Raw genomic sequence first — 13,467 nt, forward strand, 5'->3', positions numbered from 1 at the left:
GGAGCAGAGGGAGAGTCATTGGCAAAGCCAAGACCTTTCTCCAATCCTGGGAGCCCTTGCCATTTTAAGTCTTCTTCATGCTTCCAAGGCTGTAGTAAAGAAGCTGCAGAGCAACAGCAAACACATCCCAATGGGTCTCCCTCTGAAGCCAGCTCCCGCTGTTGAGCTGGCAGACCCTGAGCTAGGGAAGCCTGGGTTAAGGATGGCCCTTCACCCATGCTCTCAGGGTCCTCTGCCATAGCCACCACCAAAGAAGGGGGGAAAGGCAGGAGAGAGGAGAAGAAGGGAAGGCCAAGAAAACTCTCAAACCGCTTTCGTAGAAAGGAAAAACTTCGCTGGCTCAAAGAGAACATCCTGCTAGGAGCATAGGCAGGAACAAGACTGAGGCTCAGGAGGGCTAGCTCCTCCCTATATAGGGGCCGGTCTTTTGTTTATTGTCCCTGCCTACAGGAGCAAATAGGAGGAGCTAAACCCAGATTACAGGAGGACAGGACCCTCTCTGCTGGGAAACATAATGTTGGCGCTTCAACTGGAGGCTCTTTACTGCCTCCCCCCTCCATTTGAAGTCTTATTTTCTTAGAAAGGAAAAACCATTTGCTGTTTGGATCAACACAGATGTCAGGAGCAAAATGACCTCTGAAGAGTTTAGTTGCATTCTCTTTGTCTTGTTACAAATCTCTCTTGGGGATGGAGAGCAGTCTGTCCATCTGTCTGCATGCAGTTGAGCCAAAAGTGCTTGTGGTGTGTAGGGAAGGGCTTGAATCAAACAAATCAGCTAATTCTTGGTGGGATTGTGCTTTTAGATCCCTCTGCTCCCATCATATGTGCTAAAATGTGAGGTTCCAGTGCGGAATTCTGTGGTGTAGAACCTCTGCCTGAAGTGTCATCTCTGTCAGCTTTGTTCTTCTAATCTGTGTTTTTAAAACACTGCTCAGGCCCTTATAGTTCTTCCACCCCTCCTCTCTGTATGTGGCAGTCTTGTCAGATTCTCCTCACCTTCTTTTGTTGTCTCCCTGCAGCTCCTGTCTGGTGTTATTCTAACCAAGGACAACTCTTGGCTCCAGAACTTCCTGCCACACTGTTGACGACTGGCTCTTCTTTCTCTGCTGCTCTTGGCTTTCAAGTTGTGATATGTCTCTGATGAGACTCTCCTTCCTTGCTTTCAGATAACGCACCCAAGGTGGCATGCCGAAGGCCGGGCATGTGCCAGGATGAGTTTAAAAGATGCTGGCAGTCTCACCTGCCCAGAGAATGTGGCCTCCTATACTCTTCACATTTATCCCCAGCTCTCAGCCGAAAGCGCTTCCTGCTGCAGGGTGACAGCGACTAAGGACACCACCACTGCTGATGTCATCAAGGATGTCGTTAGTTGCTTGAGTCTAGACATCTCTAAGCACTATGTGCTTGTGGAAGTGAAAGAATCTGGGGGAGAGGAGTGGGTGCTGGATGGGAATGACTCCCCTGTCCACAGGGTTCTGCTTTGGCCCCGCCGGGCCCAGGACATCCACCCTCAGCAAGATGGCTATTACTTCCTCTTACAAGAGAGGAACGCTGATGGGACCATCAAATATGTTCATGTGCAGTTGCACTCTGAAAAAGAAGAGGAGCAAGAGGGGGCCCGGCGTTTGGTGGAAAGGGGCTTCCTTCCCTGGCAGCAGGAGGACTTCAATGACCTCTGCAACCTCCCCAACTTGACAGAGACCATTCTGCTGGAGAACCTCAAGCGGCGCTTCCTAAAGCAGAAGATCTACACCTACGTGGGCAGCATCCTCATTGCCATCAACCCCTTCAAATTCCTGCCCATCTACAACCCCAAGTACGTCCAAATGTATGAGAACCACCAGCTCGGGAAGCTGGAGCCCCACATCTTTGCCATTGCTGATGTGGCTTATCACACCATGCTGAAGAAACATATCAACCAGTGCATTGTCATTTCGGGCGAGAGCGGGTCGGGGAAGACACAGAGCACAAACTTCCTGATCCACTGCCTAACGGCCCTGAGCCAGAAGGGTTACGCCAGTGGGGTGGAGAGAACTATTTTAGGAGCTGGACCAGTGCTAGAGGTAAGTCTGTGTGTGTGTGCATGCGCACGCGTACATATGTGTTGTACATTGTTTTAATTGGGATGTCTTCAGTGTTGAGTTTTTGGACTACTCTGTGGAAGGAAGCTATTAAATGGAGCCTTTTCCTTCCATTTCTGGTTTTGCTTTGTTTTCTAGGCAAGAAGCTCCTGACCTCTCCAAAATAGCATCATCTGCTCTCTCTGTTTCTCTCCTGCTGCTTTTCCTCTTCCCAAATAATTTTTAAATGGCTGTGTTGGCTTTCAGAGATCTCTCCTTATTTAGTGATACTTGGTCGTGCTGGCTTTTACAACTGAAGATAAGAAAGTGGGGGTGGAGTGAGAGTAGTGGTGTGTAGTGTTAGTGGTGCTGTGGGATGCCTGTTGCCTTCTGAGTCCTAAGCTGAAGCCAAGCCCACAGCTTAGTTCTCCTGAATCAGAAAGAAGACAGCAAAGACTGCTGCAGACCTCAGCTGTGAGCCCAGACTGCAACTGCACTGTCCTTGTCTAGGCTTCTGTCTCTTCCTGTTTTGCCCTCTGCTTGTTTCTGTTTCTTAATCCTCTGCCGTACTCTAGCTCTTCCTCAAATGGACTCTCTGGAGACAGACCAAAATAGTAGTTTTCTACATTACCATCCATTCTGCTCCTGGTGGCATGACAGAGCCTGGTTCCAGGCTCCTAATGTCTTGTTTAAGCTGTCAGATGGATCCCTCCTCTCCAATTTGCATCCTAGTTTTACTTCCTGGATGACCGTGCCCATGCCACTCTCTTCTTTCATCCTCTATATTCTTTGTATCATCTGACACACAAACAGGTAATACACAACTTGTTAAACTGCAAAACAGATTCATCCTAAAACAGTGTTCCAATCTGGACTTCTGGTGGTGGATCAGAAATTGGGGTGTGATCTCAGTCCCTGCTGCAGTCCCACTGTGTGCCAACAAAACAAGCTCTGGAGGGTTGTGGTGATTTTGTGTGAAAAGAAAGGAATCATGATGTTGGATTTAGTGCCCTTGTGGTCAATAGTTAAACTACATCATCACCTCAGCTACCTCTTTGCTGGTACTTTGCAGCATTGTTGCGGGGCTGTTAAGTTGTGAGGTACAAAGTACTTCTTGGTGTACCTGGAAAGCACAATATTCCTTTGTTACATCAGTTACACATGAGGGAATTCCACCCTTTCCATTGTAGCTCAGTTTCCAGACATTACATGATTGTGATATAGAGGTAAATAGTGCAGTGTCAAACCATATCTCAGTGGTGTTTATACATGCATATGCTCACAGAAACTGCTTCCGCAAGCACACTGAGCAACCCAGCAATATATCCTGCTGCCAGGTCAAGGTAAATATCTCACGTTTAGAACATCTTTATCTGCTGCAGCAGTTTTATAAGCTTTGGTCAAACGTACTGAATTAAGGCTTTGACAGGGGCCTAAATATCTTGAAGGACCTTGGAACTGGAAACTAAGCATGGCCAGCCTGGGTTAGGACTAGGATGGGGAACCACCAATGAATATGAACGGATGTGGGCTATATTTCACAGAGGAAAGAACAGACAAAACCATCTCTGAGTATTCCTTGCATTGTGAAATTCATAGTGTTGCCGTACGTTGACAGGCAACTTGATGGCACATACATACATTATATTTATATACTGCTGTTCCCCCAAGGAGGGAAAGGTGGTATGTGGATAGGTAGGCGAGTATATGCGCATGTATGCCATTCTGTCTTGCCTTTGAGATGTCTTACCTGTATCTTACCTGTGAGGTAAACAACCCTGTAAGGTAAATCATACTGAGCCATGGTGCCTTTTTCCAGGGCCATCCAGTGAGCCTCATGCCCTGAATGGAGATTCAAACCTGCAACTCCGCAATACTAATCCACTACCCTTGATAGTTGCTGAATCTAACCATGTCATCAAACTGTGGTAATGATACTTAACCTACTGTTGTTTAAACCAGCTGCTTCAGCTGTTTTCCTTTTGATAGCTCTCCTTTTTTATCTGTATATTTTATATCTGCTTTCTGGTGCACTCTGTCAATTCCTGTATGTAAAACAAAGTGAGCTGTGCTGGTCCAAAGGAAAAACCCACAATCCACAGGTCAATGTTCACAGCTTTCAGTTTTGCAACTCCTTTCTCAAGGGAGACCAGGCTGGATCCATCTCTGTCACTGTCTTTCTGCCAGCAGGAGACCGTCATATTCTGGCAGAGCTTGGGCGTATGGCCTCACTTGCTGTGGAAGGTGCTTTGAGCTCTACAGGGGCTAGATTTTTCTTTTATTGGCATATTTTCAAATTGTGTTTTTATTTCTTACATGATTTTGCTCAGTTATATTTCAACAGTATTTGTTAAATGCATTTGAGTCCATTTGAAGGATGAAGGTGGGATAGACATCGAAGAAGAAAAATCAGCTTGTGAGATTTCCAGTTGAGTTCATCAGACAAGAGGTTAGAGGAATGGGAAGGGACAGAGCCAAAGCCAGGGCAGGGGGAAGCTGGCCTCCCCTTGAAGACTGTGCATTCAGATGTTATCTTGCCCCGTGTTAACCTATAAAGCTGATTTACACAAAGTCAGACCCTTAGTGTGCCCACCTGGGCTGGCAGCATCTTTCACCAGGTTATTTCTTTCCCTCCACCACTCCCTTCTCCTTTTGTGTCATGTCTTTTTAGATTGTAAGGCCGAGGGCAGGGAACCGTCTAATTAAAAAGATTGTATGTACAGCACCATGTAAATTTACAGTGCTTCATAAATAAAGGTTAATAATAATAATTATTATTATTCTTGGCTAGGGGAAGACAGTTCAGAGCCCATGCCTCCCTTCCCCTTTCCACCTTGCCCAATAAAGCAGAAGTTGAGTTCACAGAGGCTTGCCACCACTCTGATCTTATGCTGGTGGTTTCTAACCCAAAACAGGAAGGAGGGCACTGTGGTCAGCTACCCTTGAGGTATTGGGAATGCAGGAAGATGTTTTATGTACTGTGAGACTGTTGCTAGTGTGGGCAAGAAATCCATTAATAAGTGTAATGAGTATAGGCCAGCCAAGAGTGTCTCGCAACCTTTGTTTCCTGAGATCTTCCTTTCCAGTTGGAGTCCTGGGAACTCAAAAGCTGAGGGCTCTAGGTGCAAAGCAGGACCTCTGTCAAGATGCTGTGGAGTCCCTCCTCAATTCCTGTTGTGTGCCTTCAAGTTGTTTCTAACTTGTGATGACTCTATCGTAGGGTTTTGTTGGCATGATTTCTTCAGAGGGAGGATTGCCTTTGCCTTCCTCTGAGGCTGGCCAAGTGTGAATTGCCCAAGGTTATCCAGTAGGTTTCCATGGCTGAGTAGATGAGATTTGAACCCTGGTCTCCAGAGTCCAGTACCCAAACCATGACACCAGTCTGGCTCTCCCTTCATTATTAATGTTAAGGAATGGCTTGGAAGGGCGTGTGCAGCCCAAGAGGAGGAGGGAAAAAGCAGAACTGGGTTTTAATGGCCAAAGGGGATCCTATCCCAGGACCACTTGTGGCATTTGGGATGGTGGCCTGTTTTGTTCTGTTAAATTTCTCAAGTGAGTGGCTAGTGTGGGGGGCTTGTGATACTGCAGACCATGGATTCTTAACCCCTTTTGTGCCCTGGACACCTTTGGCAATCTGGTGATGCCTGTGGATTCTCAGAACAGCAGCAGGCCCATGGGCTTCACCCGCTTCCCTAGCAGCTAGTCTAATAACTACAGCAATTTTGAAGCAGTGATGAATATATATAATATTTTAAGCTATTTGCATCAACTGTAATGTGTCATTAAAATATCTAATTTCTATCAGTGACCAAGATACAGGTACTGCTGGTACTCCTGTGGTTTGTTGCCTACATTTATACTTGAAGAAAATGCTAGATTTCAGTTAGGGAAGTTACTAAAAATAAAGGTTTTTTTTTTTCTTCCATGTTCAGAAGCCCCCTGAAATCTACCGAAGGGCCTGTGGCCCGCACCTAGTGGCTTAACCACTTGGAAAAGTGGCCAGTTTCTACAAGGGCCAACCAAGGGCCTCATGTAGGGCATGAGCTCCTTTCGATTGTCACAGATGCTGTTCAGCAACTCATGTCACACCAGCTTGGAATTGTTTTTTTTTTTTAAAGCAGCTTTGGATCATTGACTCTGTGCTTGGACTAAATAGCGCATGTGTGAGGTCATCTCACCTTTTGAATACTTCTGAGCCATAGGCAGCAGCATATGTAATCCTAAAGGGGGGAAATGAAAAGGAGCAAAGAAAGATGTAGGAAACTGGGTGTGTTGGATTGCTTTTTAAATCAAGCTTCATATTTGAAGAATTTTCTGAACAAGGATATGTGTTGTAATTAAGAGCAAGGCTGCTTTGCAACCAAATAAACACTTTAGGAGCATAACTCAAAACCTTTGGTCATCTAGTCTACATCCTGCCAAATTTCTGCCTGCTTAGAGATGACTCATTTTCCCTGAATATCTGTAGGAAGCCTATAGCAAAGTCTTTTGACTGTATTGACCATGAACAGCTATGGAATGGTCTGAAAGACATGGGAGTGCCATTACACTTGATAGTTCTATCAGCATGTGCTTTATAGACTATAGCAAAGCCTTTGACTGCATAGATCATGAAAAGCTTAAAAACATGCGAGGACCAATACATCTGATACTAGTCATGAGAAATCCACATTTAGGACAAGAGGCCACTGTCAGAATAGAATATGGGGAAACAGAATGGTTCCCAACAAGCAAAGGAGTCAAGCCTGGCTGCCTATTATCACCATATTTGTTCAACTTGAACACAGAAAACATCATATGAAGAGCAGGGTTAGACTTAGAAGAAGGAGGAGTGAAGCTAAGAGGAAAGAACATCAACAATCTAAGATGTGTGGACGACACAATAATACTAGCAGAAAACATGGATTTGGAACGCTTTCTAAGGAAGGTCAAGGGAGAAAGTAATGGCAGGCTTACTGCTGAATAGAAAGAAAACAAAAATAATGACCACAGAGGACCTACTGTACCTAAATTCATGTTAGACAATGAGGAAATAGAAATAGTGGAAGCATTACGGTACCTTGGATCTAACACTGACCAGACCAGAGGTTGCGGTCAATAAATCAGAAGAAGATTAGGAGTGGGAAGGGCAGCTATGAAAAAACTAGACAAGATCCTAAAGAGTGAAGATATGCGACTAAATACTAAAGTTAGAATCGTCCAAGCCACGGTATTCCCAATCACTCTGTATGGATGTGAGAGCAGGACAGTCAAGGAAGCAGCTAAAAAGAAAATCGATTCATTTGAGATGTGGGGCTGGAGATGAGTGCTGGGTTACCGTGGATAGCCCAAAAGACAAACAAATGGGTCTGTGAACAGATCAGGCCTGAAATACTCCTAAAGGCCGAGATGACTAAACTGAGGTCACTTTGGTCACAACATGAGAAGGCATGAATAACTGGAAAAGACAAGAATGCTAGGCAAGGTAGAAGGAAGCAGAAAGAGGGAAAACCCCCAAGCCAGATGGATGGACTCAATCAGGGAGGCCACAGGCATGGCTTTGCAGGCCCTGAGCAGAACAATGGAGGACGGGGCTTGAAGATGGTCACCTCTGCAGGGCCACCATGATGGCCAATTTGAAGGCAGTTAAGAACAAAGAATACTAGGGTTAAGATTGTTGTGTGCCTTTAGGTCATTTCTGACTTAAGATGAATCCAACTTGAATCTGTCATGGGGTTTTCTTGGCTAGCTTTCTTCAGAGCGGGTTTGCCATTCCCTTTCTCTGAGACTGAGAGAAGAGTGTGACTTGTCCAAAGTCACCCAGAGAGTTCACGTGACTAAGCAGGAATTCGAACCCTGGTCACACAGAGTCCTAGTCGAACATTTAAACCATTACACCACACAGTGCTTTCTTGCTTGATGATTATTCTAATCGTTTTGATATCTGGAAATTAATCAGCAAACAGGATAATGGCAAAATATTATGTTCTGTTGCTGAGGTAATGTTTTAAAGCTTAAAAGACTATTTTGCCATGAAAAGTGAAATAAAAATATTTCAGATAAAGTAAATAAAATCTTCATCTGTGTAATAAAGATATTAGCCGCTTGTGATTGTGAAGGGGGACAAGATTGCTGTAGTATAAAGCCATTTATGTACTGAAAAATAGCCTTATTATGATACTGCCGTTCTCTGAGGGGATCACAATTTTGGAGAATGTTGGGCTTTGAATAAAATTCTTTGAGGATATAGATTTGTCTCTGTGTGCATGTGCCTCACCTAAGAATGCCCTCTGCATTGTTTCCTTTGGTCTTCTTCCCTCCCGATTCATTCTCTTTTAGTGTTGGGTCTTTTAGATTGTGAGGACTATTAGATTATTGATCTTTGTCAGCTGACCTGGGAGCTATTTTCAACTGGAGAGTGGGGCCACTTTGAAGTAAGAGCAGGATAAAGTTGCATAAATTATTTGCAGAGCCCTTGGCACCACTGTGTGCAATTTCTGGAATACACTCATGTGTTCAGCCCTACATAATCTCATGTTGTTCCCTGTGGGGCGATGGGAAGGCAACAGAGACAACTGTCATCAGTAACGGTCTTCTGTTGACTCTTATTTGGCAACAGTTTGGATGGGAAAGGCTGTCACTAAGGCTATGTGTTTCTAGAGAGAAGAGGAGAAGGCTGTTGACTTCCTTTTTAAAAGAAAACTTGCTCTTTCTTCTGGTGTCACAGTGATGTTGCATGGACTGTGTAATTTGAGGATAGTCAATCCATATTTGGTCAGTTTCCACATCTGAGATGTGAACTATTTCCTAAGCAACATGGGCAGTGCAACCAGCTGTCTGATGAAGCACACAAGTATGGGGAATAGGATGAGACTGCCTGAGAGAGAGGAGAGGAGAGGACCAGCTGTCCTCAGCCTCCTGTCTTTTGCGAAAAGCAATATGAGAACCTGGTTATAGGCAGCCCTTGCTGAAAGTTTTCTTCTTCACAGTTTCATTGTTGCTGGCAGGAATGCCTCTGACATCAGCTCTCGCTTGGTGGGCACAGATGAACTTTCTTTCCCTTGGGCTCCATAAGATTTTTAACATGTTGTGGACTCACATAAGGTTGTCTGTGAAGCTGTACGTATTGGTGGCTAATAGCTAGAACAGTAAAACCAGGCAATGACAGAGCTCATCTACGCTTAAGGCTTGTTTTTCATTTTTATTATAGGGGCCAGTTCCTCTATCTGAAACCCTCAGGTCTAAGCCCCCCCCCCCCCCCCAACAAAAGCAACCTAGCTTTGGGGAATTTAAACAAGAGGGTATGGGGATCGTTCTTGTTTTATAATAACAAATATTAATACATTTTATTTCTTATCCATGTATTCCCAAGGCTCAAGGAAGGGTACAACATAGGTTAACACACACAAAATCATTTAAGCACAGCAAACATACTGTTAAAACACATAAACACAATGCTTCCTGGAATATGGTTCATCTTGTAGTGTTCTTAACTTGGGGGATGGTGTAGTGGTTTGAGCATTGGACTAGGACTCTCAAGACCAGGGTTCAAATCTCATGTAAATTGGCCATGTAAACCCACTGGGTGACCTTGGGCAAGCCACACACGTTCAGCCTCAAAGGATGGCAATGGCAACACCCCTCTGAAGAAACTTGCCAAGAAAACTCCTTTGCCATAGGGTCGCTATAAGTCAGAAGAGACCTGAAGGCACACAATTACAAATTCAAAGCTTCAAGAGGTTGCAGAAACTGATGTGGGGAAGTACTGCCCACCCCTGAATTAAAGATCTTGAGTAGTAAGGCTGGTGCCAGTCAGAGTAAATGATACTGGGGTAGGAGCAGCTACATTCTGACCCCTGTAAAGGAGATTATGGTGGCCAGAGCCCAGGGCAGAGTATGTGGTTTACAGTCTTCCACCTTCAGTTACAAGATCTCAGGTAGCAGAGACATGAGAACAGTCCTTGCCAGTAACTGCATGAAAAGCTCCTGCTAATCAGAGCACACGATTCCTGGACCTATGTCAACAAAATGAAAAACAAATGTTTTGTTTTCTTACAGGCTTTTGGAAATGCAAAGACAGCCCACAATAACAACTCCAGCCGCTTTGGGAAATTCATCCAGGTCAACTATTTGGAGAATGGAATTGTTAGAGGGTGAGTGTTGGTACACACAGTTTCTGGGGGTGGTGCATGCAGCCTCTTGGTCTTTTCTCTGGTTGTGAATGGTATTGCGTGAAGTGACTCTAGACAGTCATACACCTAACAGTCTATGAGTTAAGAGAATTTAACAGATTCCTAATGGGTACTTTTTCATCTCTGTGTTCATAAGTGCTTTCCCTTTTTGATTTCAGGGCTGTGGTTGAAAAATACCTGCTTGAAAAATCTCGCTTGGTTTCTCGGGAGAAAAATGAGAGGTAAGAGATTGTGAGGAAGTGTGCAGCACTTGCTTTGTCTCTGCTGTCCCAGGCTGCTTAATCATTTTGCTTTTCTGAAAAAGTATCACAATCTTCCAGTAAGGGTAGCAAAAAGAGGGAAGTGGGAAGAAGTTAGAGCTGTTTATTCATCATTTTAATGCATTTTATGTGCCTGAGTATAGAGCAGGACTTGGGAGGGAGGGATGAGGAACTGAAAGTGGGGAAGGGACATTTGGCAGGGGTACATTTGAGGAATGAATGATGCATTTGAGGAATGTGGTGTTGAGGCAGTTGAAGGGATTCTGTTTCAGAGCAAATTGCTGAAAGGGATGCTCTTGAAAGGTGGCTGGTTGGAGGGCAAAATAGCAAGAATGAGGGAAGCATGGTAAAAGATTGCACATGAGAAGAATATAGGACAGGGCAAGCCTAGAGATGAACTGGGCACAGTATGCTCATGCCTCCAGCCTCCTCCTGCTGGTGATAGTGATTATAAAAAGAGGTTTCCATTTTCAAATACAGTTATGATTTAAATTCATGGACATAATATGTCCTGGCCATTTGAAATCAGCTTTTCTTTAATTTTAAATTTAGTATTTGGGTTCTTCCTGCCTTCTGTTGCAATATTAATCAAAGTGAGTTTCAGTGTTAATGAAAATGAAACAAAACTGTTAATAAGCGACAGACACCCTTTAAAACAGTTAAATGGCTAACAACTTAAAATACTTAAAAAAGAAGAAGAAGAGCAGCACAGCTTGAATATATAACGATAGGGAGAGATTTAAAATGAAGAATTTAAAAATCCAAGATCTTTTTAAAAATTTCAAATTCTAAATGTTAAGATTTTGTTAAAATAAAGGTTTCACTGGCTGCTTTTGGACAGAAAGAGAGAGAACCTGGCAAATGGTCAGGAGAGTGTATTGGCATCACTACCGAAAGGGCTCCATCTCTAGTCATAGCTCACCAGTCTAGTCTGCATGCACTTCCCAGACTGTGGCCTCAGGGATAGGTAGGTTTTTATGTGGAGAGTTCTTACAACCCTCAAGTGTCTTTTGGCATTCCATGTGGTGAGCCTGAGCTCAGCCGTAGACGTCTGGTCTTGTTAAAGATGGTGCCCAAGTTAGCCAAAGGGTGGGAGTGAGAGTGTCATAAGGAGTCTGTGTTTGTTTGTTCTTGCAGGAACTACCATGTTTTTTACTATTTGCTGCTTGGTGTCAGCGCAGAGGAGCGTAAGGAATTCCACCTCAAGCAGCCTGAAGACTATTTCTACCTCAACCAGGTACACAAAGGCCTTCCTTGTGTGAGTTTGATAGACAGACGCAAGGCGCTGTTGTGTCTGCTGCACTCTGGGGGAGTGGGGGAGAGGATCCCCAAACAGGCCTCCTTTGTTCCCACTTGAAAGTTGGGGGAAGATATTTGAGGCCAGAGGTCATGTGTTTGGATAGGGATAGAATTTCATGGCTGTTGCCTGCCTCAGTGCAGCCAGCTAGACTAATGCACATCCCCCTTGATCATCACATGCCTTTCTTTCATTAATTATGATTATCCTTTTTTTGATTTATATATGTCTCCTTTTTGCATAAAACTCACCAAAGTTTACAAGGAACACACAACAAAAAAGAATATGTCAGAAATTAATACCTCTAACTAGCGTGAGCGTGTTAGTGTGAGGGAGGCTTCATGCACAGTAGGTTAAGTCAGGTTTAACAGCTTGCTTTCTACTAAATGCTGTTGTGTTCGGTAATGCACCCTGTATTTCCTGTTTTTAAAGAATTAGACACAGCACAAAGTGAAAAGAGTACAGGAACAAGAAAACAAGTGTATTTAGGCAGTTATTTTCCACAGTTGCATAAATGTTTCCTGACTGTCTCTGGCAGCTGTGGAGGGAAAGCCAAAATGCAGGTGGTCCAAAGTCCTGCCAATGCTGTTCATGTCTCATTAGAGAATAATTTTCCATGGATGTATTTTTAATTTAAAAAAAATTCTTCTCATAGCATAACTTGAAAATTGAAGATGGGGAAGACCTCCAGCATGATTTTGAGCGGTTAAAACAAGCCATGGAGATGGTTGGTTTTCTTCCTGCAACAAAGAAGCAGTAAGTTGGTCTCTTTTGGTTCCTGTCCACCTGCCCATCTTCTTTCAGGAGTACACAAACCCATTTCACATGAACAGGTGTAAGGTTGATAGAAGAAAAGTCTGTGATAAATGTCTGGGGATAGAATGTTGTGTTAAAGACACACAGCCAGGACTGCTGTCACAGGAGAACCTTTCAGGATGATATTGCAGGAAAATCATGAAGATACATCTGCTAAGTAGAATTCAGAGACAGAGCTGAGTTAATCTGGACTATCAATACACAAAAGGATCTTGCAGCACTTTTAAGACTAACCGGAAAAGAAACATGAATTGTAGCATGAGCTTTCGTAGACTTGGTTCTGCTTCCTCAGATGTCTGCTAAGACATCTTCAAGGGAAAAGCGATATTTGAATGCAGGAAACATGATGGACTGTTACTGTGCCCGATGTGTTTTAAAAAAGCAAACAAGGTATTACTTTTTATTTATTTATACATGAGTGGTGCAGGGGAGAGAGAGAGAGAGACCCTGACCTGCTTTCATATGTGCTGTATTGAACGAGCCTTTGTGAGATTGTGTACTCTTGCTCCCCCCTTATATGCTTTCTCATGGGCAAGGCTGTGTGAAGCTCAGCACAAAAATTCTCCTGCTACAAAGGATATCAGTTCTTACCTTTGACTGTGCATTCCTTTTCCAGAATCTTTTCAGTGCTGTCTGCTATTCTTTACCTGGGAAACATCACCTACAAGAAGAGGGCAGCAGGTCGGGATGAGGGGCTTGAAGTGGGACCTCCTGAAGTGCTAGACACCCTCTCTGAACTTCTGAAGGTATGCTTCTCCTTCTCCTTAGGCCAGCATTGTCTTGCAGGGAAAGCAAGGCAACTGAGATGGGGATAGGATCTTCAAAGCACACACACTCTTGAACATGTATGTTCCGTTTTTCTT

The 13,467-nt window shown here is 44.0% G+C and overlaps 1 protein-coding gene across 7 annotated transcripts in view; it reads left to right on the top strand.

Moving 5' to 3' along the window:
- Positions 1 to 13,467, top strand: part of LOC149284571 (unconventional myosin-IXb-like) — a 96,967-nt gene that overhangs the window by 18,469 nt on the left and 65,031 nt on the right. For all 7 annotated transcript variants that reach the window (XM_089496585.1, XM_089496584.1, XM_089496583.1 and 4 more), the window contains exons 2-7: positions 1,020 to 2,063; positions 10,098 to 10,192; positions 10,390 to 10,452; positions 11,629 to 11,728; positions 12,444 to 12,544; positions 13,221 to 13,350. In XM_089496585.1, coding sequence (XP_089352711.1) covers positions 1,212 to 2,063; positions 10,098 to 10,192; positions 10,390 to 10,452; positions 11,629 to 11,728; positions 12,444 to 12,544; positions 13,221 to 13,350 — 1,341 coding nt within the window. In that variant the 5' untranslated portion in view covers positions 1,020 to 1,211. The remainder of the gene's footprint in view (positions 1 to 1,019; positions 2,064 to 10,097; positions 10,193 to 10,389; positions 10,453 to 11,628; positions 11,729 to 12,443; positions 12,545 to 13,220; positions 13,351 to 13,467) is intronic.

This window comes from Sceloporus occidentalis, unplaced genomic scaffold, assembly GCF_023333645.1.
Source record: "Sceloporus occidentalis isolate IW3139 unplaced genomic scaffold, rSceOcc1.0.p SCAF_91, whole genome shotgun sequence".
Lineage (NCBI taxonomy): Eukaryota > Metazoa > Chordata > Lepidosauria > Squamata > Phrynosomatidae > Sceloporus > Sceloporus occidentalis.